Here is a 27704-nt window from a genome sequence, read left to right on the forward strand (position 1 = left end):
TGATTTGTAAATTCTGACTGAAGTAATACATATCTCAGGTTCAGCCAACGCGTTTAGCTGCCAGCAAATCATGAGCGTATGAGTCAGTAGAAGAGCTTGTGAGGAAGAACCAATAGGTGTTTGCAGTAATCAAGTTTTATATTGTGCAAATGAAACACTTGAGAAATCCATATCTGACATAGGAAGCAGGGACATAATTTCTATCGTGGGCCAAAATTGTACAGTGATTTAAATATAATTGCCAGTCTATCAAGCTCTGGGGAAATCAGGTAATTCAGGCAGTTCAAATGAGTATAAAGATATATTGTAAGCTTAAGATGTCTACAAAAATCTGAGCTACTAACAGTTGAGGGAAATGAGCAGGAATTAAGGCATTCAAGGGAGTTGGAGTTTGATCTCTTGCAGGCATGCAGGGACTCATGATCCATTTGACTCGTCCCTTGGGCTCAGCCTGGTCATGTCCTTCACAGTCCTTTTAATCCCTGGAAATGAATTAGCAACCATGTATGTTATGAAATTGTTACCATTCACTTTCTTAAGTAGAGAAGATAATATCAAAAACTATAGTATCAGTTTTCCAACTTACAATAATAATTCACTTTTATAGTTAGAAGAGAAAAAAAGAGTGACAATCTCTATTTTAATACCATACCTGCAATCCAGGACTAATCTTAAATTCCCAGGTCTGCTTCTCTTTGCAGCTTTATACTTCTGGCTCTGTGAAAAGTAAAGGTCTCTACAAAAGGAGTCTATATCTTTCATTAAAAAATAGTTTGGGCAGATGTTCAATGGAGTTGGGAGAAGTGGATCTGGATGTGTTTCATTGAAAGAAACAACCATGTACTTGCAAAGAGAAGAATTCATTTTCCAATCACTGAAGAAAAAGTGTAATGCAAGAGTGAACATACATTCAGAATTTTTCTGGTTTTCTATAATGCTCTTACAGGTTGAATCACATGAAGCACTTGAGTGGGTTGTGCAAAGAAAAATGACTTTATCAGCAATTTCTTTCTGAGTAGCAAGCCATTGCACAGTTCCTATTTCAGCAATTCTCCGTTTTTGCCACAGGTCTATTATAACATTACATTTACAGTATTCCTGTAGAAATTCAGCAAAACTTAGGACGGTATGCTGTAAACAGGCTTCTTGAGAATATACAACAAGAATTGTTACGGGTTTTTGTGCTGTTATAGGATGGAAATGAGCCAGATTACTTGCTGGACCTGTTTAAAAAAAACAACAGCACCACTGTTAAAATGAAACTTGGAGCAAGGAAGTTCACATTTAAGTAAGCTGAAAAAAACAGTATTTGTTATCTGGGAATATATTGTGGCATATAGTTTTACAATACAAATTAGCTGACAAACATACCAGTAGTTTCATATTCCTATGGGACAACAGAATGCTGTATGATAATGAATATGGTACAAACAAATTCCTCCATCAAAAACAAAATAACAAAGTCAGGCCAAATCGCTCAGGAGGGGTATTGATGGTTTTGGTTAAGTTAGCTAATACTTTGGACTGTATCTAAAAAATAAGTGAGAAGCAGTGAGAAGCAGTTATCAGCTGAACTATAGAAAAGAGAGGTAACTGCAACACCATGTTTTCAGACTTCTATCTTCTCACCCTTCTGAGGATTACCAAAAGTAAGCATACAAGGGAAAGGACTACCTTTAATATGAAACCATTTTCTTTTCTTCCCAAGGTACACAAGATGAGCAATTGTGAATGTCCTATTTGAAGAATCCACACTATCATAGTGGGAATTTCATGTTACTTAAGGCTATCTTTCAGATTTTCAGACCTTTTATCACTAAGTGTTGAGGCTGAATATATAATGCTTCCATGACCCATCCATGTAAGAGGGGAACAAGTGAGGAAATGTGTCAGTGTTAATAGGACTAACATCATAAACATATAAGAAAGGTGGAGCATGGAGTGACATCATGGCACATATTTTGTCATTTGAGCATCATTGTGGTTAGGAACATGTCAAAAAATATTCTGTCAAAAATTACAATCAAACACCAACAATATCAAAGAAAACACAATTGTCATGGAAGCCTCAACCCATTATACTTTTGTTATATATTATCAACAAAAGCAGCCTCCAGTTAAGTATTGCCAAATATAGCCATAGAGTGGAGTCAGCTAGCACAGGGGTCCCCAATCGCCGGTCCACGGACCGGTACCGGTCCGCGGAACAAGTCTTACCGGGCCGCTGGTTGCTGGGCGCCGCCATCTTTTTTTGGTAAAAAAGTGCTTCCGGTGAGCTTTTCGGGTAGAAAGCTCACGGGCACTTTTTCATCAAAAAGATGGCGGCGCTCAGCGCTCGATGAGCTTTTCCAGGTAGAAAGCCATTTCTACCGGAAAAGCTCACCGAGCGCTAGTGCCGCCATCTTTTTGATGAAAAGTGCTTCCGGTGAGGTCACCGGAAGCACTTTTTCGTCAAAAAAAGATGGCGGCGCCCAGCTGATGCCGGTACCGGGCCGCGGCGTCAAAAAGGTTGGGGATCACTGAGCTAGCAGACTCCACTCATTGGCCCAGCCACTGGTCGGAGAAATAAAGCCCTGTCAGTGGCTGAAGCTTTGGACAGCACTGGCTACAAAAGCCGGCGCCTGCCATGGCTGAGCAACTTTTTCTTAATTCACAAAATAAAGACTGTTACCTGTTCCTGCTGTGCCCCAAGTGGAATTTTTGGGGTTCCTGATAGATGCAGCAGGCATCCGACCCACAGATGGGTAGCTGAAAGCAATTCGGGAAGCCCCCCAAAAAAAACAAAGCGGAACTGCCACCCTTCTTGGGATTGGTCAATTTTTATAATGTCTTTCTACCACAGAAAGCAACCATCGCAGAACCGCTCCATAGACTGCTCGATAAGATGACCAGCTGGATGTGGGGACAACGCGAGGCTGATGCATTCAAAAAAATAAAGAACATCCTGACATCCGACAGCGTCCTCATGCAATATAGTGAGACAGTGCCATTGACACTCACATGCGATGCCTTCCCCTATGGAATCGGAACAGTCCTCAGCCACAAACTACCCAATGGGACAGAAGCCTCATCACATATTTCTCTAAGACTTTATCCAAACCACAAATGAACTATAGTCAGATTGATAAGGAAGCGCTTGCCGCAGGGATCAAGCACTTCCATGAATACCTGTAGGGAAGACAATACAACTTTATTACTGCCCACAAATCCCTGCTGGGAATCCTTGCCGGAGACAAACCCACACCAAACATCCTATCACCCAGGATGTTAAGATGGGCTGTGTTCCTGGCCGCATACAGCTACCACCTAATTCACCGGCCAGGAAAAAACATTTCAAATGCCGATGAATTGAGTTGCTGCCCTCTCCCTGATCTCGTCGAAAACCCGGCACCCTCCACCACAGTACTTCTAGTAGAAGAATTACAGCCCGGACTGATGACGTCTGTAGAAATCGCCAAACTCACGGTGCGCGACAAAACCATGGTGTGGATTTCGAACTGGGTGTGGAGGGGATGGCCGGAATCCATAGAAGGGGACGAGTTCAAGCCTTATAAAAACAGACAGGCTGAGTTATCCATACAAAAGGGCTGTATTCTATGGGGAGAGAATACAACTAAGAAACAGAGTACTAACAATGCTACACGAGGGCCACCTGGGGATAGTCCGCATGAAAACCCTAGCCAGAAGCTATGTGTGGTGGCTGGGACTAGACAAGGAAATAGAGACCTGGGTCTCTACCTGCATACCCTGTCAAGAAACCCGACCAGGCCCCCCAGCAGCCAGCCCTAGAAAGTGGGAGACACCCACAGCCCCATGGGCCCGACTACACGTCGACTTCGCTGGGCCTTGCCAAGGGCAAACATACTTGATAGTGGTCGATGCATATTCTAAATGGCTAGAGGTAATCCAGATGAAATCCACCACCACTGAATCAACCATAAGAGCCTTGCGGAAGCTGTTCGCTACCCACAGAATACTGAACATTCTCATTTCCGACAATGGGCCTCAGTTCACCTCACAATCATTCAAGAGTTTCCTAGCTGGACTAGAAATCAGGCATGCCCTATCAGCACCTGCACATCCGAGCACGAATGGGCAGGCGGAGAGAATGGTCCAAACGACCAAGGAAACTCTCAGGAGAATGGGCAAAGGGGACTGGCAGGAAAAGATCGACAGAATGCTGTTGGCCCAACACATCACACCCCATGCGACAACCCACCGCAGCCCAGCAGAGCTATTGATGGGCCGGAAGTTCCGATCGACACTAGACAGGATCTACCCGAACTACAGTCCTGAAACCCCAGTAGACTCCACCGGGAAGTGTAGGAACTTTTCCATAGGGGACCCGGTCTACGCACACAATTACACAGGGGGACCCATTTGGGTACCTACCAAAGTCATCGGGATAACCGGACCCAGATCCTATCGAGTAGAGACAGAGGAGGGAAAACAGTGGGAGAGACACATCGACCAAATCAGAGGCCGAATCCCGATCACAGACAGGCTGTCAGAAAACCAACACGAGCAAATGAAACGGTCCCTAGCAGATGCCCTGCCAACAGAACTCAGAACAAGAACTAATGAACTAGCCTCGAACCCGGACAAGATGCAGGAACACTTATGTTTTGAAGAGGAGGTCCTGCGGTGTAATTCTGAGGTCTCAGGCTCAACGGTCCCTGCCACACCATGATGGCTTCGAGACAGTTCCACAGGCAGGAACTGGAGCAGCAGCAGACCCGTCCGCTCGGGCTGCTGCCCCAGGAACAAGTGAGGTGCGCAGGTCCAGCTGCACCTCCCGAAGCCCCGCCTACCTACGTCGTTACATAAGGTACGCAGGTGCTGATTGGCGGAATATTGACTAGGAGGGGAGGGGTGTTAAGTATTGCCAAATATGGCCATAGAGTGGAGTCGGCTAGCAGACTCTCCACTCATTGGCCTAGCCACTGGTGGGAGAAATAAAGCCCCATCAGTGACTGAAGCTTTGGACAGCACTGGCTACAAAAGCCGGCATCTGCCGCGACTGAGCGGCTTTTTTTAAAATTCATGCTTGTAATTATTTATTCAATTTCACTTGAAACATTTCATTGTGAAAAGCAGCTGGACTAGAAATATTGTCATCGAGTTACTGGCTTAATACTACAGTATTTCTTACATATTAAAACTAAAATTTATTATATGCCACATTTAACACTTTCTGCAGCAGCTACTTTCTATGAATAATTGTAACTGCTTGTATCTTTTCCTTTCAATGTTTGCTCTAATCTCTTTAAACATTCTCTCCATTCTTTCTCATCTGCCTACCTCCCAATCATATGTGCCATACTCAGATCTATTTGCATATGCTAGTGTTTGAGATGTCACAGGACTTGTTATTTTCCCAGTAAATGTTACTCCATCTGTATTTTGAAATCCTGCAGTTTCTTAGAATTTAGACAAGAATCTGGATTCAGAGAGTACTTCCATTTTCCCAGATGTCTCAGAATTGACAGGAAAAGTCAAAGTAGCACCTACATTTCAATCTTCTGAGTCTTCAGTTGTAGACAGAAGATAGAGGAGGGACTATAAACAAAACAGAATAAGATAAGCTCTTACCATGCCTACTCTTGAAATAAAGCATAGCAACAACTATGCACACAATCAGAAGTAAAGTGATGGATATGCCAACATATGTTTTTTTCATATCTAAATGAGAAAGAAAACAGGTTTGTAAGATTGCAAGATTCTTTTAAAAGCTTAAATTTAATTTAATAAAAAATGAGCAATTGCTATTTCTAATTCTCAAAATATTGTAAAATGCATTCTTATGTATGGAAGTGGTGATACAGCACAGATGGAGGTGAGATATTAGAGTTTAAATGAGAAGATGTGGGAAATCTAAAATATGTCAGAATAACATGGGTGGTTCAGTCTCCAAATTCACAACGACCAGCAAAGCAATCTTCTGATCATGGTCTAAACTAGGAATAGGCAACTTGATGCTTCGCAATCCATTTTGCTGAAACCTGCCAATTGGTAGGCAATTTTGGGAGGCTAAGTAGGTAAATACCACAGTGCAGGGGTGTCAAACTTGTGACAACGTTGTTGTCACGTGACGTATCACAATTTTTTTCCCCCTTTGCTAAACTGAGCAAAGGTGTGGCCAGCACATGATGCATCTGGCCCATGGGCTGCAAGTTTGACACCGCTGCCATAGTGAAAGCTTAAAACAGGAGTATTGCCATTAAAAAACACAACACAAAACCTTCTGCTAAGAACTGAGACCACCTTCTTGTTTGCTACATCTGGCTCTAAGTTGTAGTTCTCAACCTCCCCAAAACGTAAATATTGACTCTGGCCACAGATATGTTGCTTATCCTACCATCATCACAATCACCCACTCAAAAGGTCAAAAAGAAAAAGTCCCAGAAATATCTAAAATGGTAGCCAGCCAAAATGTAGAACTAATGACACTAATTCAGTGTCAATGTATCTTGTTAGCATATGCCCAGAGACAAAGAAAGTCTTTCTTTGGCAACCAAAGGCTGCCTATGTCAGACTGAGGACTGTAAAGATCTTTGCGACATTTCCAGGACTTACTGCTTTTAGAATGCATAGAGCCAAATATGGGTTTAAGCTTACTCACTTTCCAAACTAAAACTCCATGCACTCATACATCCATATATCTTCACCAATAAGTCTTATCCTGGGAATCTTCTCTATATTGATTGGGTTCTATAACATCCTGAACAGCAATTTTCCTTCTCAGGACAGTTTTGCAATTTGTGTTACTAAGGCAGTCTATTTTTTTTTTCCTTGGAGATTTCTTCCCAGAGTCTGATCTTAGCCCATCTCTTAATTGCTGGTCATTAATTGCTATATAATATGTTCAGTTAACAAACTGTATGTCTCTATGTCATAATCAAAATAAGGAGTTTCAGGTCTTTCTTCCTCCCCAACATGCACCTGCATCCTCTCTTCAAAGGATATTCATTCTTCATTCTCTTTACCTCATTACACAAAGATGATAAAGCCAAACCATATGATGTATGACTAGCTTAACAAAGAGAAGGATTAGGAGTGACATGATAACTGAATGGCTATCATAGAGAAGAGGATGTTGATCTATTCTCCACTGGTGGTCTGCGAGAAAATTTTGGTGGTCCACAGAGAAATGTCACCCCCAGAGCACCCCCCAAAGCAATTAATACAGGCTGCGCAGGAACACAAGGCTGCGCCGCCCACATGTCCCACGGGAACACAAGGCTTGAGTCGGAACAACACGAGGTAGTGAGGGGAGAGGGGAAAGGGCGGAGGGTGGGAACTTGCCTGGCCACCGGGCTGCTTCTTTCCGCTTCTTTCTTCTTCTGCTTTTGGCTGCACCTAAGGAAAGCAGCAAAAGTCTTTTTCTCCCCCAAACTCCACCAGAAATGAGTCTTTGGGACCCTGCAAGGCCTCCTGCTCCAAGAGGCTGCACTGGCAAAGACTCGTTTCTGGCAGAGTTTGGGGGGAGAGAAAGAAAGACTTCTGCTGCTTTCCTTGCATGAAGCCAAAAGTCTCTCTCTCTCTCCCCCTGAAAACGGAGCTAGAAATGGTATCCTGTGATCCCAAATAAAGAACGATCGATAGAAAAGCGGGGAGGGGAATTTTCCTGCAGACATTTTTGGGATTTTCCCAGGATCTCTGCAGGAAAATCCCCCATCCTGTTTTCCTATCGATCGCAGAATACCCCCCCTCCCTCTCCCCTGAGAACAGAGCTGAAGAGCAGGTTAGGAATGTGGCTACCTTAGAGGGGGTGGGGATGTGTGAGGGAACTCTCTCTCTGTGTGTGTGTGTGTGTGTGTGTGTGTGTGTGTGAGAGAGAGAGAGAGAGAGAGAGAGAACATCACTACCAGCCCTCTAAAATTAGATCATATCTCTCTCTCACACACACACACACCAACGTCAGCAAACTACCATGAGTCAAAATTCATATCAGTGGTCTGTGGGATTTAAAATTATGAATTTGGTGGTCCCTGAGGTCCTAAAGGTTGGCGACCCCTGCTCCAAAGCACATGAGGGCAGGACAAGAAATAATGAGTAGAAGCTCATTAAACAGAGATCAAAACTGGAACTAAGGAGAAATTTCCTGACACTAAGAACAATTAATCAATGGAACAGCTTGTTTCCTGGAGTTATGAATGCTCCATCCCTGGAGGTTTTCAAGAAAAGATTGAACAGCATTTATCTGCGATAGTATAAGGACATTAGCCTTGGGCAATTGTTTGTACTAGAAGACCTCCAAAGCTCCTTGCAGCCTTGTGATTCTGTGATTTTCATATTATTATCCTGTGATTTTCATATTATTATCCTTTTTTACACTGTTATCATTTGAATTTATCTTCTTCACTCACAATGTCCTAGAAATAAATTTATCTTTATATAAACCTAACAAAACTCTCTTCTTTTCTTTTTTTCTGACATGGAACTGATAAAATACTGAGTAGCTAAAGATAAAGGCTATCATGATCTGGTTTAAATTAAAAGATACAGAACAAAATAACTAAATAAGCAGTTTAGAGACCATTCTGGGGAGCATATAGAAAGGTGGTTTTTTTTTTTTCTGCTGTCATCTTCTTGTAGCTTAGCGTATGGTTCCCATAAACTTTTATAACTTCCAACAGAGGTACTCCTCAAGTTATAACTACAGTTGGGACCAGAACTTCTGTCCCTAAGAGATACAGTCATGAGTTACATCTGATTTTATGATCTCTCTTGTCACAGTCAATGAACAAATTTGACTTTCCTTATAGACTTCTTGTTGGAAGCCTCTGGAAAAGTTGCAAATGGCAATCATATGACTCTGGGACCCTGAACCTGTGATAAATACTTGGGTACTGGTTCCAAATAGTAAATTTTGATTACGTCACCACAGGGATGCTATTCTGGTCATTAGTGCAAGGACTGGTCAAAGTCACTTTTTTCAGTGCCATGAAAACTTTGAAAAATCGTTAAATGAATGGTTGTAAGTCAAGAGGTGCAAGACTCGAATATTCCATTGAATCTTGACCATTCCCACCTTAACACTTTTCTAATAAATACTGGCATTTTTCAATGAGAATATTACTATCCCATGGAAATCATCTTTTATCTTCCTGATGTGTCTTTCTCAATGTGTTCTTTTTGGTACTTTTCCACATGCTGTATATGTTGAAATCTGCTGGAAAATTCTTCCTGTTTCTGTGGCTTCTTTTGAAGGCCACTTATTCAAATACATGGGATAGATTTACTCATTATGACTATTCTACAACATTATACAATGATTGGCATCACATAATAATGTTGAAATTGAACAGAACATTATCCAATACCTAGTTTGTTTACTATGAAAGCTGTAGAATTTGGTTCTGCAAAAGAGAGGGGGGGGGAGAGAGAGAGGGAATTCTGATTGCTTGAATTAATTATGTACAATCATATTTATACCATCTACTATCTGCTACATTTTCAGCACGCACAAAAAAACTAAACCTGAATGAAGATGCTTTTATTCATGGTTAACACATCAGTACAATATTTGCCTCTCTCCCCATCTTCTAGTCAAAATCTGACCCAAGTCACATTGGGGCTATCACTGAATTACATACTATGGGTGTTGGCTGCCTGCTTATTTGAGTGTTTTTGTTACTTTCTGGAGTTTCTTGCCTAAGCAGGGCGTTGGACTAGAAGACCTCCAAGGTCCCTTCTAACTCTGTTATTCTGTATTCTGTATTACTTATCCACCAAGATTATTATTTTATCTTTTGCTCTTCCTATAAAATTGCTCAAAGCAACTAATATAGTTCTTTTCCTTACCCTCCAAGCTCTTTTATTCTCACAAACCTGTAAGAAAATAGAGTCTAAGCTGTCTGAAGCTGCCTAAATGAGCTTAATGATCTCATTGGCCAATCTTAGGCTTATACTAAGAAAATTACCTTAGCATATAAAGCTTAATGTTTCCATCCATAGATAAACATTTAGAAGTTTCAACTAACCAGGGATACGTTCTTCATTGCAAACTGTTTGATAATACGAGTATCTTTTGCAGTCATTTTGACATCCTGGAAAATAAGGAATTAGCTGGAAGAAGAAAAGCATAATAATAACATTGATATTATTATTAAATACAGTGCTTAAGCATTGCTTTTATATTTAATTTTGTACTGAAAATTTCTTAACAACAGTGAAGAAGGTAGCTGTGAGAATACAATTGTAGAAAAGAGATCCATTCTGCACTTTTCAGTTTAAAAATATAAAAGGCATGTCCCATAAAAATTAAATCAATTTTGGTTATATATGCATATATTCCAATAGCATAAACTGTTGTTGGAGGAAACATCTATAGGATAGAATTCCTAAAGCACTATGAAGTGGTATATAAGTCTAATTCTATTGCTATTAAGCTCCTTTCCTGCAAAATGATTAACCCTCCCAGAAAATGCCCATTAAACTATGACCTCTTGTAGCAAGATAGTACTGTCAAAGCTTATTTGAATAATTATCCCCTCATACACATTGATGAGGCAGATAGCATCAGGTGTAACTTGTGTTTCAATGTTTGGGCCATCAATCAGAAACATTCATACAACCCTTCTAATTTAACATTTTTCTTACAAACAAAAATAAAATCTTACCTCTTTAAATATTATGTATCTTTCTTGATCATTCATTCTTATTTTTTCTGAAACTCTAATATTGTTTCCCTATTCCAAGAAAAAAATCAAGATAAATGTATTACAGAACTTTTCAAAACGTTTACTTTTTTTTTTAAAAAAGTGACAGTTTTATTTCTTATCTGTTCAGCTTGTAATTGCATGATGTTTTTCAAAAGCTAATATTTACATTAATTTTGACTTTATTCAATCTGGTATCATCTGTGTTCAACTCTTATCTTAGTCATATAATCTCACAATCATCATACTCATTCCTAGTTTTATAGCTAAAGAAGAAAAAAATATACCTTGGTAGTAGGCACAGCATGAAGAATCGAATTATTGCATTCATAAGAGTCACAAAGATGGATTTTATATTTAGAACAAAAGTTACTAGGTGTAAAATTCACTTCTAGTTCAAATTCCCTGTTACATATTGTTATATTTGGATCCCATAAACTCCCTGTGAAATTAAAAATAAATCCAGATTAAAAAATATGATTGATGTTTTCATTGATTTTACTTTAAAGCACACATGGCTTTCAGATCCTGGACAGAAAAAACAGATTAATATAGCACTTTTCTGCTGTTATAATAGTTTTTAGAAATATTTAATTTAATGTGTTTATTGTATTTACTGTATGTTTCACAATTATCCCATGACTTTTAAACATATACCGGTTATTCCTTTTTATGAGAACATCCCTTTGCAAGTAATTTTAGGTAACTTTTAAGTGACAATTATTGCATGAAATGATAAATCTGATATTTTCAGACTGGGCAACGGGGGAATAATCTGTTTCCTAGCACCAAAAGACAACAGTAAAATTAACCACAACTAAATTACATAAGACAAGCAGGATCTCTGATTAAGAGATGGCGAATGTAAATAAAAGAAAAACTAAACTGGTGCCTGTCATATGTGTTAGGATAACAGCCCCAGTTTTCCTTTTGTAACCTTCCCAGAGTCTTTTCAGCTGGACATGCTATAAAAATGTTAAATAGATACAAAAACAAACAAATTCCTCAACCGGCATTAACCAGGGACTATATTGGTCCTGCACAACAGCAAATAGGAGAAAAAATGAGTTTGCTTTTTTAAAATAACTTCTAATTGAAATCTTATAATGACAGAATTTTATATTGCTAACACTGCCTACATCAGTTAGAAAAGAACTGAATTGAAAAGCCATGATTGTATACTAGTGTAATGCACAATTTCCTCACATAGATTCTAGTTCTAACAGGTTACAAAGCTATACATAAATGCAAAAATGCTGTTAAGGGCTGTTAATTAAAATGGGCAGGAAAAATAACATAATCAAATGTTCTTCTGTAGTTAACCAAAAATAGAAAGCCTCTTCATCCTCTTGGTGCCCCTGGATTCCCTGGCATTTTATTTGTGAGTCATAGTTTATGGTCCCCATTGCATTTAATATCTTGATATATGCTTTATAATAAATTTTAATGACCCTTAGAGTAATGAATTAATGAAAATAAGTGCTTACCTTTTTCTATACAGTTTTGGCAATATTTCAAGCTATTATCTTCACAGTCTGAATTTAAATAAGAGTTTTTGCATTAGAAATTATGAACACTTATAATATCTAAATCAATTGATTCCAGTTATAAGAAAAAAAAAAACTTTTAAAATAAAGATTAGGAAAACTGCATGAAAGCATAAGCCACCGAAGAGCAAATGAACACATTCTAAGTCACTAGATTAAATATCATGCTTGTTCTAGTTATCAAACAAAACTCAGCTGGACCCATTACTTTTAAGTACCATATTTTTCGCTTCATAAGACTCACCCCCCCCAAAAAAAAAAAAGTGGGTGGAAATGTCTGTGCATCTTATGGAGTGTATATTGCATCACAGACTGTGAAGTTTTGGTGAACAGCAGTCGGGCCGCAGTGGCAGGGTCCTTTTACATAGTGGTAGAATTCCAAATTTTTTACTACCGGTTCTGTGGGCGTGGCTTATTTGGTGGGCGTGGCTTGTGGTCATGTGACTGGGTGGGTGGGCATGCTTGGTGGTCATGTGACTGGGTGGGCATGGCTTGGTGGTCATGTGACTGGGTGGGCGTGGCCAACCCAATGTCACTCACATCAAGGGGTGCCTCACCTGGCCCCTCCCCTCCCAGACATTCCTTGTCACCCAGCCTCAACTTATCTATAGTTCTGTAAAAATGTTGTTGACCTTTTTTGACTTTATCATCTGCATACTATAGATGTACTTTCATGGACCACTGAAAGGAGGAACTGGCTCACATCTTTACTCAAGAGTGTAATATAGGCAACAGGCTTTTAAGGGGCTGCCACAAAGAAAGGGGGGGATGTATTTTCCAAAGCACCAGGAGGCAAACAAGAAGCAATGGATGGAAACTGAACAGAGAGAAGCAACCTAAAACTAAGGAGAAACTTCCTGACAGTGAGAACAATTAACCAGTGGAACTGCCTGTCTCCAGACGTTCTGGGTGCTCAATCACTGGAAGTTTTTAAGAAAAGACTGGACAGCCGTTTCTCTGAAATGGTATAGGGTTCCCCCCAAGGTCCCTTCTAAGTGTTATTCTGACACCTTTCCCAGGATTTCTACTCAGAGTTTGGCATCCTCAGTTTTCTTGCCTGAGCTGGGGGTTGGACTAGAAGACCTCCAAGGTCCCTTTCAACTCTTGTTAAACACATGTGTATTTTATGCTCTGGACTATTGACATTGAATGCATGTAAACCCTGAAAAATATGTGGTAGCCTTGAGCAAAAGAAGGCCGAAAAATCACTCTAGGTGTAGGGACAGTGTAAAATATTAACACATGATAAATAATGGAACAATTAAAAATAATAGCACAGAGTTTTATCTCTCTCTCTCTCTTCCTATTTTTCTTTTCTCTTTCTTTCTCTCCCTTTCTTTCTTTCTTTCTTTCTTTCTTTCTTTCTTTCTTTCTTTCTTTCTTTCTTTCTTTCTTTCTTCTCTTTCTCTTTCTTTTCTTCTTTTTTCTTTCTCATACACACACACACACACACACACACACACACACAGCACTTAACAGACAAGCATTGTGGAAGCAGCTCCTTTAAATTTCTCCAAGGCTCGATTCACCCCCACCCCCTCTGTCAGACTGCACTCCTTCTCACTCCAGCACTTTAACTCACAAGGGGAAAGCGATACTTGCAGCGTCCATGGGGAATCCTTGGAGAAGTTTTTAAAAGACCTACTTCCAAAATGCATTTCTTTTACGTTGCAAAAGTGCTCCAAGGCTCGATTCACCCCCACCCCCTCTGTCAGACCGCACTCTTTCTCACTCCCGACACTTTAACTCATGCGGGGAAAGCGATACTTGCACCGTCCATGCCTTTCTTCCTTTTCCCCGGGGAGAAAGAGGATGTGGGGAACTGAAAGCTAGGAGAGCGATCGCAAGTGAGCGACCGGGCGACCAGCTTGGGGGCGTGGACAGCCAGGAATTGCCACCAGTTCGGCGACCCATGCCAAATAACCACTACCGGTTCGCCCAAATAGGTGCGAACCGGTTGAATAGCACATCTGCTTTTACAGTGCTCTTCTGTCTTTGTCATTGCCTGCCTCTTCTGTCTCTTTTCTGCAGTGCAGGAGTCAATAGGAGAGCTGGCACATGAGAGGACACTTATCTGTGGTCCTCTCAGGCTCTGACTCCTGCCCTCACTATACTGCTGCTCCATATTCAGCGCTCCATATTCACAGTACTCTGAATATATTTTTTTTCTTGTTTTCCTCCTCTAAACCAGTGGTGGTATTCTACCGGTTCGGACTGGTTCAGCCTGGTTCTGCTGAGCCAGTAGCGGTGATGAGCACCAGAGACAGAACTGATTCTCTCTGCTGCTCTGCTGTTGGGCTCACCCGTGCGCGCAGGTTCCCATATTCACTTTTATCCCCTGAATTTGAAGCACAGCTGCTTTGCGCGGCACAGCAGAGTGCTGCACAGCAGCTGCTGAAGCGACCAGGAGAGTGCAGGCTTGCAGGAGGTAAGTTAGAATGAGTCTGCGCCTGCGCAAATGCCTCTGCGCCTGCACAAAGTACGTGTTTGGCACGTGTGTGCATGCAAAGTGTGTGCATGTGTGCAAAGCGCACCCACCAAGCCATGCCCACCGAACCGGTGGTAAAAATATTTGAATCCCACTACTGCTCTAAACCTAGGTGCGTCTTATGGTCAGGTGCATCTTATAGTGCGAAAAATACGGTATATGTATAACAGTTTTATATATTTATATATATATATATCACCTTAAAATTACAGAAGCTATTTAAAGGTGAAAATTTGTAAATCAACACTATTTAATCACTTACCTGGAGAAATTAGATGTTTCTGTATTTTTGAATGATCCTCATTTATATTTGCTGGTGGAAGGTTATAAACATCAATGAAGTAATTAGTATTTTCTTCTACAGAAAATCCAACAAAGTTGAATTGCCACTGTAATTAGAAGGTTATATAATTTTGGATATGAACTAGTCCACTTTCTTTTTCTGAACAATATTCTTTCAGAAATGCAAGCAAATCAGAAGCATATTTATTTATTTATTCATTTAATTTATATTGCCGCCTATTCGCCCATGGCAACTCAAGTTGGCTTACACAATGTAATTATACATATACTGTATACTCCTCACTTACTCCATTTTCCACTACTGATTGGATCTGGTACATTAATGAAATACTAAGATGACAATATCACAAAAAAAATTATAATGGGATTTCTAAGTGCATGTTTATTTGCCCAGAATAAAAAAATTAGAAAGCAGTTGTTGCTTCCAAAAACCATACATGATGCAGTTTGTTGGTCTAAATCTGGTTTATATCAAGCACTATCTTGCCAGAATTAATCTGCTATTTGATCAAACCATTTTGGGAAGTCTTGTTAAGAGTTATCCCCATCATAAAATCTGACACAGAAGTTAATTCAAATGGAAAGACATTTTTTAAATTATAATTCCATGTATCAGCTTGAACCACATCCAGCCTTAGGATTTCTCTTAAAATAAAACCATAGTATTCTAATTTTTAACAATCTCTTAAATAAGAATTTATCCTCGTATGAGATACAATGAAGGCATATGTCAGAGGCTTGATAATAGACTATACAAGGAAAAGAAATACCATGAAAAGACTAGCCTCTAAGGCATTAGAGGATGAGTATAAAGGACTTGAAAAAGAGCTACAGAAAATGCCACAGAAAAAGGACATTAAGTTAAAAATGGATATAATTAAACATAAAATGGGACTAATGGAAAAAGAAGAACTAGCACAGAAAATCAGAGGTGCGAAACAGAACTATTTTGAAGATGCAAATAAACCAGGTAGATGGTTAGCATATAAATTGAGAAATGAGAAAGAATCAAGGAAATATTGCAATTAATAGATGACCAAGGCCAAGTTTGCTATGGTAGTAAAGAGAAGAAGGAAATTATACGAGACTATTATGGGAAACTATACACACAAGAGAATATTGATGAGGAAAGAGTTAAACAGTACTTACAGAATGCTAATCTACCCCAGATACCTAAAGAGATTGAAACAATGTTAGAAAGCAATATAACGATGATGGAGTTAACTGAAGCACTTAAGAAGCAAAACAATGGAAAGGCACCAGGCCCAGATGGACTTCTGGCAGAATTTTATAAAACACTACAAAAATCGTTGAACCTTCCATCGCTAGAAGTTATGAATGAAGTTATGTTAAAGAAGAAGATACCCAAATCATGGTCAGAAGCTTATATTACACTTGTCCCAAAAGAGGAGGCCGATCCATTATAAATCAAGAATTATAGACCTATTTCCTTACTAAACGCAGATTATAAAATCTTTTCTTCAATTTTGGCAGAAAGACTTAAAAAATACTTAAACAATTTTATCCATCTGACCAAAATGGATTTCTGCCAAAGAGACAAATTAAAGACAATATGAGAGTAATCTTGAACACTTTGGAATATTACGAGGCACATCCTGAAAAACAAATGGCTTTGATATTTTTAGATGCACAGAAGGCATTTGATAATGTGAATTGGCGATTCATGTTATTACAGCTGGAATAGATGGGCTTTGGTAAAAAAAATTATTCAAGCAATAGAAGCTATATATCATAACCAAACGGCAAAGGTAATGATAGAGGGACAGACTCTATCGATATAAGAAAAGGAACAAGACAAGGGTGCCCACTATCACCTTTGTTGTTTGTGTTAATCTTGTAAGTGTTAAACAGAAATATTAGAGAAGAAAAGGATATAAAAGGGATGAAAATTAAAAAGGAAGAATTTAAGTTGCAAGCATTCGCAGATGATCTGGTTTTCATTTTAGAAGACCCACTAGAAACAGCATCAAAATTGATAGAAAAGATAGAGGTATATAGAAAGGTGGCTGGTTTGAAAATAAATAAAGATACAACAAAGATCTTGACAAAGAATATGCTATCAAGACAAAAGGAAGAACTGGCGGATGTATTGAAAATTCAGGTCACAAATAAGATCAAGTACTTGGGGATACATTTGACAGCAAGATGTAGTACACTAAAAGAGAATAATTATATCAAACTTAAGCAGCAGATAGTACTAAATCTGGCGAAATGGGAAAATTTACAACTGTCATTAATAGGGAGAATATCAACAATCAAGATGAATATACTACCCAGAATTTTATATTTGTTCCAAACAATTCCAGTTAGGCTTGGAAAATATTATTTTGAAGATTTAAATAAAATTGTGTTGAAATATATATGGCAAGGTAAGAAAGCGAGAATAAAGTTAAAACTTTTGCAAGATGCAGAATAAGAGGAGGATTTGGTTTGCCTAATTGGGAGTTTGTATTACCAAGCTACAAATTTGATGTGGGTTAAGGAATGGATAACATTAAGAAATACTAGATTGTTGACATTAGAAGGATATGCTGTTGTTGGGGTGGCATGCTTTTCTATGGTATAAAGGAACTAAAACACAGGGGTATTTTAGAAGACATTATATACGGGAGTCTCTGTGGTTAAACTGGGAGAAGACTAAAAGGCAATGTTATTTGAAAATTCCAGTCTGGCTATCGACTATTGAAGCATTTTCTTATCCTATAATATATAAAAAGGAACAAACAGTTAGATATGGTGAAATATTGAATGAAATAAAGATGAATTGGTTTTCATATGCGCAAATACATTCAAGGTATGAAAAAGATTCTAAAACAGAAGGTTTCTATGATAAACTGACTGACTTAGATAAGATTTTGACAGGTACTGATGAAAAGGTGATTAAAAAATTGTATGGATATTTATTAGAAATTAAACTAGAAGAAGAACAAGTTAAAGAAACTATGATTGCTTGGGGGAAGAATTTTGGATATGGGATTGATCTAGAGAAATGGAAAAAATTGTGGTCTCAAAATTATAAAATGACAATGTCAACAGCATATAAAGAACATTTGTATAAGATGTTTTACAGGTGGCATTTTCCCCCAACAAGAATAGCAAGAATGTTCAAGAAAAATCTGAAAAATGTTGGAAATGTCATCAGATACCTGGCTCATATTACCATATGTGGTGGACTTGTGCGGATGCCAAAAAATATTGGACTAAAATCCACACATGGTTGGAAAAAATGACAAAAAAGCATATAGACTTGAAACCAGAGATATTTTTATTGGGAATTTTACCTGAAATATATAGTAAAGAATTGAAATACCTGATTGTAAATGTATTAACAGCGGCTAGGATTGTATTTGCCAAAAACTGGAAAAATGAGAAAATACCATTACAGGAGGAAATCATTAAGAAAATATTGGAATGTGCTGAAATGAGTAGATTGACATTTGAAATCAGAGAACAAGATAAACAATTTTATAAAATTTGGGATCTATTCTGTCAATGGTTAGACAATAAAACATGGTAATGAAATATGTAGATTCTTAGAAAATAATAAATATATAAAGATGTATTCTTTTCTTATTATATCTACAAAATGATTGTAGGATAGATTTGAGATGATAATATGAACTGTCATAAAACAAATTAAGTAAAATATGGATTATTTCGTAAAACATGAATGAATAAAAGTATAGTCAAATGATTGATTAACAATGATATTAATGTATTTAATATTTGACTGAAAATATGAGAGTATATACAATGTAATTGTAATTGAAGACTACGAAATGGAAGCACAAAACAATTTGTAAACCAACCGGCACACTGTATGTATATATATGGAAGATGGTTTGATGTTTTTATGTTTTGTTTGTCTATGTTTGTCTTAAAAACCAATAAAAATTTTAAAAAAAAAAAAGAATGTATCCTTCAATGTTTGGATATAAATTACTGTAGTATGATTATTTGTGATTTATTGTGCACTGATTATTATCATTGATATTTAATTTGATTTTAACAATGACCTGCAGTTTTAAAAATCAATGTAAGATATTATCTTTAGGGAAAACTTGTAAAATATTGAAAATTCTTAACTAACAAATGTCCCATCATTCTTGTAAATTATCTGTTTATTTACTGGGTTGTTTTTCTTTTTTCTCTCTTTTTCTCTTTTTTTCCTTCTTACCTTATGAATTTTAAAGACAGTTTCATTTCACTGGACCTTCAATCCTAACTTTAATTGCCATTTATCTTGAGGGAGGGTTAATTTGTTAGTACTATTGTTCTTTACAATTTTGATTTTTTTAAATTGCTTTTGTAATCAGACATGCTGTAAACTAAGTATGTAAACATTCAACCTTTGACTTCAGTAAAATATTAAATATGCACATATAAGCAATATAATATTTAGATGTTTAATCTAAGTTGCCTCAAAATTTATCTTGAGTTACTATTTATTTACTGGTCATTATTGTTTACTGTCCAAAATAGAATTTGGTAGGATTTTAAGTGTACCAAAAAGTTCAGAATAATTGTGTTTTTATTCAAAGTGGAAATTCAATAGTTCAGTCAATTTTCCATTTTTATGATACTTTAATATCCACCAACAGAGCCAGTTGCAAAAACATATATTAAAGAACAGAAACTTTGAGCACATTTGGAGCACTGAAATTTATTTTTATCTCGCAATAATTTTACATAAAAATAGATTTTTGTATTTCAGCTCAGAAGATAAGCTACAGTACACTATTTTTGTTCTATTGTACAGAAACAATTTCTACTCCAACTCACCATGTTGTCTTAAAAGAAATAATTTACTGTTGCATTAGGTAAGTAAACTGACTAAAATCATATTCTAGCAGCACAACGTAACAGCAGCAAACCACAACTTTAAAAAAAAACGCTTACTTTTTGATGCTCAGACATAGTTTGCTTTTGAAATTCTTCTAAGTAGTCACATCGAATACAGCCATGATAGAATTCACATATCTTTGTTGCCTTCAAGTATGTTATACTGGCTGCAAGATAATTATTTTGTCAATGTATCCTAGTTTGTTTTCAAGAGGTTATCAGTAACAGTGCCATTCCAACTACTACAAATACAATGGCAGATTTGTGGTTACTTTTACTACCTTGAGCCAATTCTGCATCCTATTCCATACATCTATCTACATGGATTCCAATACTGAAATATATATTTGTTCTCTTACTGCTGGATTTTAGATGTAATCAAAGTGTTGTACCCTATGACTATTATTAAATGTTGTACCTGATGATTCTTGACTCTTGACGAATGTGTCTTTTCTTTTATGTACACTGAGAGCATTTGCACCAAGACAAATTCCTTGTGTGTCCAATCACACTTGGCCACACTATTCTGTTCTATTTGTTGCATATCCAAATCAGACAGGAATCAGAAAACAGAAACAGCAAGGGAAAACTGTATATTTTTAATCCTCCTACCCCCAATTAAAAAAATTAAGAAAATATCTGTTTGCATGTGCTTCCTATTTTTAAAAAAGCTTTTTGTTAACATACACATAGCAACACCAAAAAAAGTTAAAAGTACTTTCAGTTACCCTATTGCCACAGAGCCAAGAAGAAGCCTGAAAAAGGTTAAGGAAAGAAGGTTGTGTCCTCTTTTCTGATTTGATGTTTCTGCCAGATGGGACAGCAATAAAGAGATTTACATTCTTCTAATAACTTTTCACATTTGTTCAAAGAATTCCGTTTCCTGCTCTGTCAGTTTGCCATTTAATTACTGTGCAGTTGATTAGACTATCAACAGAAAATCTTAACGGTAGAATTTCTTCAAGATACTTGAGTCAGATCATGACTCAGTTTTCTAGTTACTTGTTTGTAAAAAAAAATTTTTTTTTTACTAATAAATTAATTCATGACACAGAAAATTCTACAAGACAGATGTAAAATCACTGAACCAGTAGTTACACTGATCGGATCCCACCCCTGTTTGGATCTATAGTGTATATAGTGAGCTTGTATGTTTGTTATTACTTGTGTGTTAAAATACAACAAATATTACAAGCTCATTGTAATATATTCGTTATCATAAAAAAAAAGGACATTGAAATGTATTATCAAAAAGAAGCTGACTTTATAATACTTCCCCTGGAATTTCTCATTACTTGAGAATTTAACAATATTACATTTATTTATTTACTGATTTGGGTTTATACATTCCTCCAATCTCAATATGATTCTTGACTATTTACATACCTTCTTACAATTATACATTTAAAAAATATTTTTAAAAAAATCCAGGAGAAAATTTTCATAAATCAGCATAGATAATATTTGAGATTATTTCTCACGAACTTTAATTTTTTGTCAACTTTACTGCTTTCCACATTCAGAATTTCAATTAGCTTAACTTAATTGCACAGGTCAGAAGCATAAATATATTTCCTTACTTTTTTATTACTGAGTTGATTTATTTAACAAATTTATATGGCTGCTCGTCTCACAAAACATGACTCTGGTGAAAGTCTGTGGAGATTCTCAGTCATCCAGGTCATGGTTGTCCCAAATGGAAAACATCCTGCAGCCACAAATGCTCCACACACACTTGCACTACTCAGGTGACCGTGAGGATACAGATAAACCTCCAAGTGGCCTCAATAGCACTCTAAAAAGAATGCAAATGACCAGCTGTCTGCAAGGAATATAAATCCTCCCATCCTCCACCATCCGGGGAGAGCTGAAAAAGCTTCTTGGATGAGAAGCCAAACATCCTCAAAGGAAAAAGGGAAAAAGTCCAGTTGCCTCCTAAAAAAGCACCTTTGAGACATGACTGGCAAACACAGAAACAATTAAAACAACACAACCAATCTTAAAAGACTGAGCTTAAATCAGAAACCTCTGTGATCATATTAAGAGCAACTGCATTCTCTTCGCTAATGATATAAAGCTGTTCAATACCACAGACAATACTGCTACCCTTCAAAAAGATCTTGACTATGTATCAGAATGGTCTAATAAATAGCAACTTCAAATCTCAACAAATAAATGCTCTGTCTTACATATTGGCAAAAAAAAATCAGAAAATAAAATACAAGCTGAATAGTCAAGACCTTGTTGATGATCCAAGCTCTGTAAAGGACCTTGGAATACTCATCTCTAATTATCTAAGTGCTAGAGCCCACTGTAACTACATAGCCAAAAAGGCATTAAGAGTTGTTAACCTAATCCTACGTAGCTTTTTCTCTGGTAATATCACACTACTAACTAGAGCATACAAAACATTTGCTAGACCAATACTCGAATACAGCTCATCAGTCTGGAACCCACATTACGTATCTGATATTAACACAGTTGAGAAAGTCCAGAAATATTTCACAAGAGTTCTCCACTCCTCTACTCGTTGTAGAATACCTTATGCCATCAGACTTGAAATTCTAGACCTAAAAACCGAGAACTACGCCGCCTTCGGTACGATCTAAGTATAGTATATAAAATCATACATTGCAATGTCCCACCTGTCAATGAATACTTCAGCTTCAACCATAACAACACAAGAGCACACAATAGATACAAACTCAAGGTTAACCACACCAAACTTGATTGCAGGAAATACGACTTCAGCAACAGAATGGTCAATGTCTGGAATACTCTACCTGACTCTGTAGTTTCTTCCCCAAACCCCAAAAACTTGAACCTTAGACTGTCTACTATTGACCTCACCCCTTTCCTAAGAGGTCTGTAGGGGGTGTGCATAAGAGCACCAACGTGCCTACCATCTCTGTCCTATTGTTTCTTTTATTTTTCTTATATGTACCCATTTCATGTATTCATAACTATGTATATACTTATACCTATTATCTTGTAAGCAATTGACAAATCAAACAAACAAACAAACAAAAAAACAAACAAATAAATAAATAAATAAATAAATAAATAGAATAAAAACATGAAAAAGCCAAGATTGGAAGAACAATCACCTAACACCATACAACCACCTTGCAGCTTTCTCATGGGTATCCCAAGGTTTCTGGAAAAACACACTTTAAAGCTTGCTGGAAGGCTACTAGGAATAGCGCCAACTGCACCTCAGGGGAGTAATGTTGTAGACCAGTGGTAAACCTATGGCACATGTGCCACAAGTGGCACACAGAACCCTCTCTGTGGGTACATGCACTGTTGCCCCAGCTCAGCTCCGCTGCACATGCACGTGCGCCTCCTGCCGGCCAGCTGTTCTTCGGGTCTCTTCTTCAGATGCGCAGGGGTGGGTGCATGCACGGGGAGGCATGTGTTGCATTTTGGGTATGTGCGCACTTTTGGTACTTGGTGCCAAAAAGGTTCGTCATCACTGTTCTAGACGGTAAAAGCTGCAGCAGAGCAGGAAAAGGGTCAAGAAACCTGATCTCATGCAATTTAGGGCTTTATAGGCCAAGATCAACACCTTGAATTGTACTCAGAAGCAGCCGGGAAACCATTGCAGCTCATGAGGCAAATGTGTAATGTGTGCCATCCTACCGACACATAAAATTATTAGTGCAGCCACACTGTTTATCAATTGAAGCTTCCAAATGTTCTTGAAAGACAGCCACATGCAGAGCCTGTTGCAGCAATCCACTCTAGAGGTGACCAAGGTGTAACTCTGAGCACAGTCTCATGATCCAGAAAAGGGTACAACTAGCATACAAAATGAAATTGTACAAAGGCTCTCCCAGCCAAAACTGCCACTTGATCCTCAAGCAGAAATCATGAATTTAGGACCTCCAGATTGTCCACCAGGTCTGTATAGGATGGTACCAACTTATCCACTATCAAAGATGGTAAAGCCCTAGATCCAGAAGGCCCAAAATGCCAGAGCTACTTAGTTTTATCAGGGTTTAGCGAAGGCCTGTTGTTCTCCATTCGAAGCCCACAGACTTCAGGAACTAAAACAAGACAATCACAACATTGCTTACTTCCCAATCATGGTAGGAAGGGCATATTACAAGTGAACATTACAGTATTTATTATATTGGAAAGTATTCGTTATATTTAATACAAAATATTTATCAGCCTATTACTTAAATAATGAAATTTACCGTCTGCATTAAGGATCCAAGTTATGTTAAATTTGCATATTCCTTGTATTTCAACAATCTTGATGCTGATATTAAAAACATCTGCTGGTGTGAATCTATGTTGTTGTTCCAACTCAGGATGAGGCCCTTACAAAAAATGAAAGCGAGGAGTGAGTATATTTGTAGGGAAAACCTCCAGCTTATTAGGCTGTCCCAACTAGCCTGCAAAGGCCTTGAAGCCTTGGATGAGGTACTCTTCCTTCTCTGAACACCACCATTCATCCCCAGAAAAATTCACAATGGTGGACATGTCATTTAGAGTTGTCTGCTGCCTCGGCTACCCTTCTAGAAAGGGTATAGAAAAGCCAACAGCCATAGAATTAACATCTATAAGAGTTGGAGAGTTTACCAGTAAAAGTCCAGCTGCAGTATATTTTTGGCTATCCTATACCTTCCTCCAAGTGAGAAGATTTAGAATTAAAGATCTCTTAATAGACTTTGGCAGCCATTTTACCTCATACCTTTCCTGAAGGAGACGTAAGAAGAATCAAAATAACTCAAGAAATGTATGTGTACTAATTTAGCCCTCAGAAACATCCTCCTTATTGTCATCAATAAATTTCCATTTGAAATGTGATTCCCAAGATCATTTGCTTATTGTATGTCTGTTTTAAGTTTTTATGATGGCTAAAATTGCCATCAGAATACATTCTGATTCAGAAAATGAACAATTTTTCTTGTATAGGAATGACATTATTTTTTTCAAAGTGCAAATATTTACATTGAAATTTAATTTTTTCCATCAAATGTTGGAAATGTGATCTTGATGTCCTGGAATACATTATACGGTTCATGCCAAATCCAAACCCATCCTTCCTATGAGTCATTTTATATACCTGATTCATTTCAGTAATACCTTTCAGGAAGTATAAGTCATGTCATGACTTCACCCTTCCCTGCCAGTCCCTTGTATTTTCTTCATTCACTTCTTCCACTACTAATTCACAACTGAAGATATTAACAGTAAAACTATCACAATATAACATTAAAAAGAATGTCATGTTCTAAAGCCTACTCCCTTGAGAAAGTCACTAGTATTTATTTACAGGGAAATCAACATCATTGCATTCTTTAAGCATTATGGATTTAGTTTGCTTTATGCAAAAGCATTGGAGTGGAAAGATTAAACATTATCTCCAGGAATGATAAATTCGTCAAGGAAGAGCAAAAGTCAAGCAGTCATATGATGAGTATACTTGTTCGATGCACAAGGTCACATATTGATATTTTAAACCACCTACAATGGCAATGAGGTGCATGAATGTCAAATACAGAATTTTCACAATGTTAACACCTAAAACCACATCTTATTTATACATACCATCTTCTTCATAGCAGTTGATATGCTGTAATGAAAAAGAAAACCAGGATTAAAAGAAAACGAAATGTAATAAATAGAACGTTACTTTCTAGGAAAATTAAAAGCTGCCCAGTCATTTATTTAGATAGGCTGCTATAGAAATGACTGAATTACTGAATTAGGAAATGTTTTTGAGTAAAAGTGATCAGAGATTGGGGATGAGACTGACTGACTGATGAGCAAAAGAATTGGAAATGCAGACTAATTTATGATTGCATTTATATTCCACCTCTCCTCAAAGGTGTTCATAGTTAGATAAATGGATTCATTCCTCTTTCACCTTCATCATTTTTCACTCCTAAAAAAATCACTGGCAAAATGGATGTTAACCAGTCAGAGAAGTATAATCTCAATCTAATGGGTTAAGAAGTTAATTTACTGTTAGCTATGGACATGGCATTTAAAAAAATTAAAATATTTTTAAAATATTAATTAAACCCATAACTTGCTGGAATGCAGATAACAGCATGCCAATGATAATGGAAGATATCTTGCAGCAGGAATCATATATAAAAAATAATTTTCCATAGCTCTTTTTTAATTGTTTTCCTTTAATTCCAACAAGAACACTGTTTTCAGCCAAATGTTGACATTTTTTGTACAGTTATATGCATTTGAACCCAGAAATTATTGGCCTTTTTACAAGTCCATCAAGTAAACATCTCATCCCCAATCTCTGATCACTTTTACTCAAAAACATTTCCTAATTTCAGAATTAAGTCTTCAAAAGTTTATTTGCATCAGGCTGAGGCTAATTCAGTTCTTTTTTAAGTAGTTTCCCTAAAGCATGCTATGATAACAGACTGTTGCTGAGGTGTCAACTAATATCAATTTATATATTCATAATACCAAAAAAAAGCCAGACTTCCTAGGTATTTCTGCTGAAATCTTCAGCAGAAGAAGGTCTCCCAAAGCCCTGCGTGGCAACCAAACATTTCCAAAGAAGAGGAACGCTGAACCTTTTGAAAGCCACTTTCCAGGCAGAAGTTCTAATGCCTGAACTTCTTCAAAGCTTCCCAATTTCTGCGGCGAGCAGGGGAGAGGCAAGGCTCGAGGCCAACGCAGGGAAGAAAAAGCGCAGGCACTTTGGCGCATCGCTTACCGGCTGGACTTCTCCCTGGAAGCTTTTCCCGCTCAGCACCCAGCCTAGCAGCACCCACGCTGCAGCCTTCATCCCGGCCCGGCTCTTCCAGGAGCCGCCTCCTAGCTACTACCTGCTCTTCGCTCGAGTGCTGGCTCGCTAGCTCTTCTCGCTTAGCCTCTTGAGGAAGTCGGCTCAGCTAATTCTCCTGGCCTCCCTCCCCGCTACATTTATATCTTTCCTCCGCCCTGCGCCTCATCGCAACCTATAGTTCTGCCAGGAGCCCTGCCAAATATGGGTTAGATCAGAAGAGAAACAGAAAAAAATCCAGTCGCACGTTTCGAAACCGAGGAGCCGGAACGTGCAGACTACCAAACTAGGTGATTCTCAGCTGTGGCAGCTTGGAAATGTGTGGATTTCAACTCCCAGAATGCTGCTTGGGGAATTCTAGGAACCGAAATTCACATATTGTCAAAAGTCTGTAGAGATTCCCAGGCATCCAGGTTGACTGAGAATCTCTACAGACTTCTAGCTATACAATTTGGGATGAGCACCCTTTGAATGGTGTGGGAGTAGGAATGGATTTCCAGAGGAAAAAAAAAAATGCAGACTACAGGAACCAGGAGCACTACTCATGTGTCCCTGAAGACACAGATCTCCAAGTGCTTCAAGGACCCTCTAAAAGGATGCAAATGACCAGCTGTTTGCAAGGAATATAAATCCTTCCATTCCCCACCATCCAGTCAGAGCTGAAGATTAAGCTTCTTGGATGAGAAGTGAAACATCTAAAGGAAAAAACAAGAAAGTCCAGTTGCCTCCTGAAAAACCACCTTTGGGACACAAGCTGCCAAGGTTGAGAAACACTGCCAGAATTTACAGGCTTCCCAGACTGAAGAACAAGTCGTGGATGCTGGTAGGTGCTCTCTTTGATAATTTCTTCAATTTCACCCTCCTAATTTTCAAACAGCGTTAAGGGAGTCCTGGGATAGGGTAACTTAAATAAAACAGTCAAAATTATTAACATGAATTGGTTGTATTATTTAGTCTCTGGCTAAAAGCCAGAAATTTAGTGTGAGGGAGCAGGGCTCAGGGGAAGCAAGCAAGGTAGCTGCCAATGGTGCCTACTGTATTTTTCCTTTATTATGGTATTGTTATTG

At 38.0% G+C, this 27704-nt stretch overlaps 1 protein-coding gene across 6 annotated transcripts; it reads right to left on the minus strand.

The window, feature by feature from the left end:
• Positions 1-119: 119 nt before the first annotated feature.
• IL17RB (interleukin 17 receptor B) lies at positions 120-26722 on the minus strand. 6 transcript variants are annotated; one of them, XM_026676732.2, is made up of 13 exons: positions 26569-26722; positions 25428-25452; positions 24068-24193; positions 19923-20032; positions 14962-15088; positions 12152-12199; positions 10952-11106; positions 10626-10694; positions 9987-10071; positions 9327-9362; positions 5593-5682; positions 653-1223; positions 120-482 (listed from the first exon to the last, which is right to left on the minus strand). In XM_026676732.2, the coding sequence occupies exons 1-13, from the start codon at positions 26638-26640 to the stop codon at positions 476-478; spliced, it is 1521 nt and encodes a 506-aa protein (XP_026532517.1). In that variant the 5' UTR covers positions 26641-26722; the 3' UTR covers positions 120-475. The 6 variants fall into 6 exon arrangements, 4 of the variants coding, with proteins under 4 accessions (XP_026532517.1, XP_026532526.1, XP_087810900.1 ...); XM_026676741.2 differs by lacking the exon at positions 9327-9362; XR_015747512.1 differs by lacking the exon at positions 120-482 and having other exon boundaries at positions 1181-1223; positions 9987-10052.
• Between the last annotated feature and the right edge of the window lie 982 nt (positions 26723-27704).

Source organism: Notechis scutatus, chromosome 2 (genome assembly GCF_049901735.1).
Source record: "Notechis scutatus isolate UNSWTSFEM ecotype Mainland chromosome 2, rNotScu1.2, whole genome shotgun sequence".
Taxonomy (NCBI): domain Eukaryota; kingdom Metazoa; phylum Chordata; class Lepidosauria; order Squamata; family Elapidae; genus Notechis; species Notechis scutatus.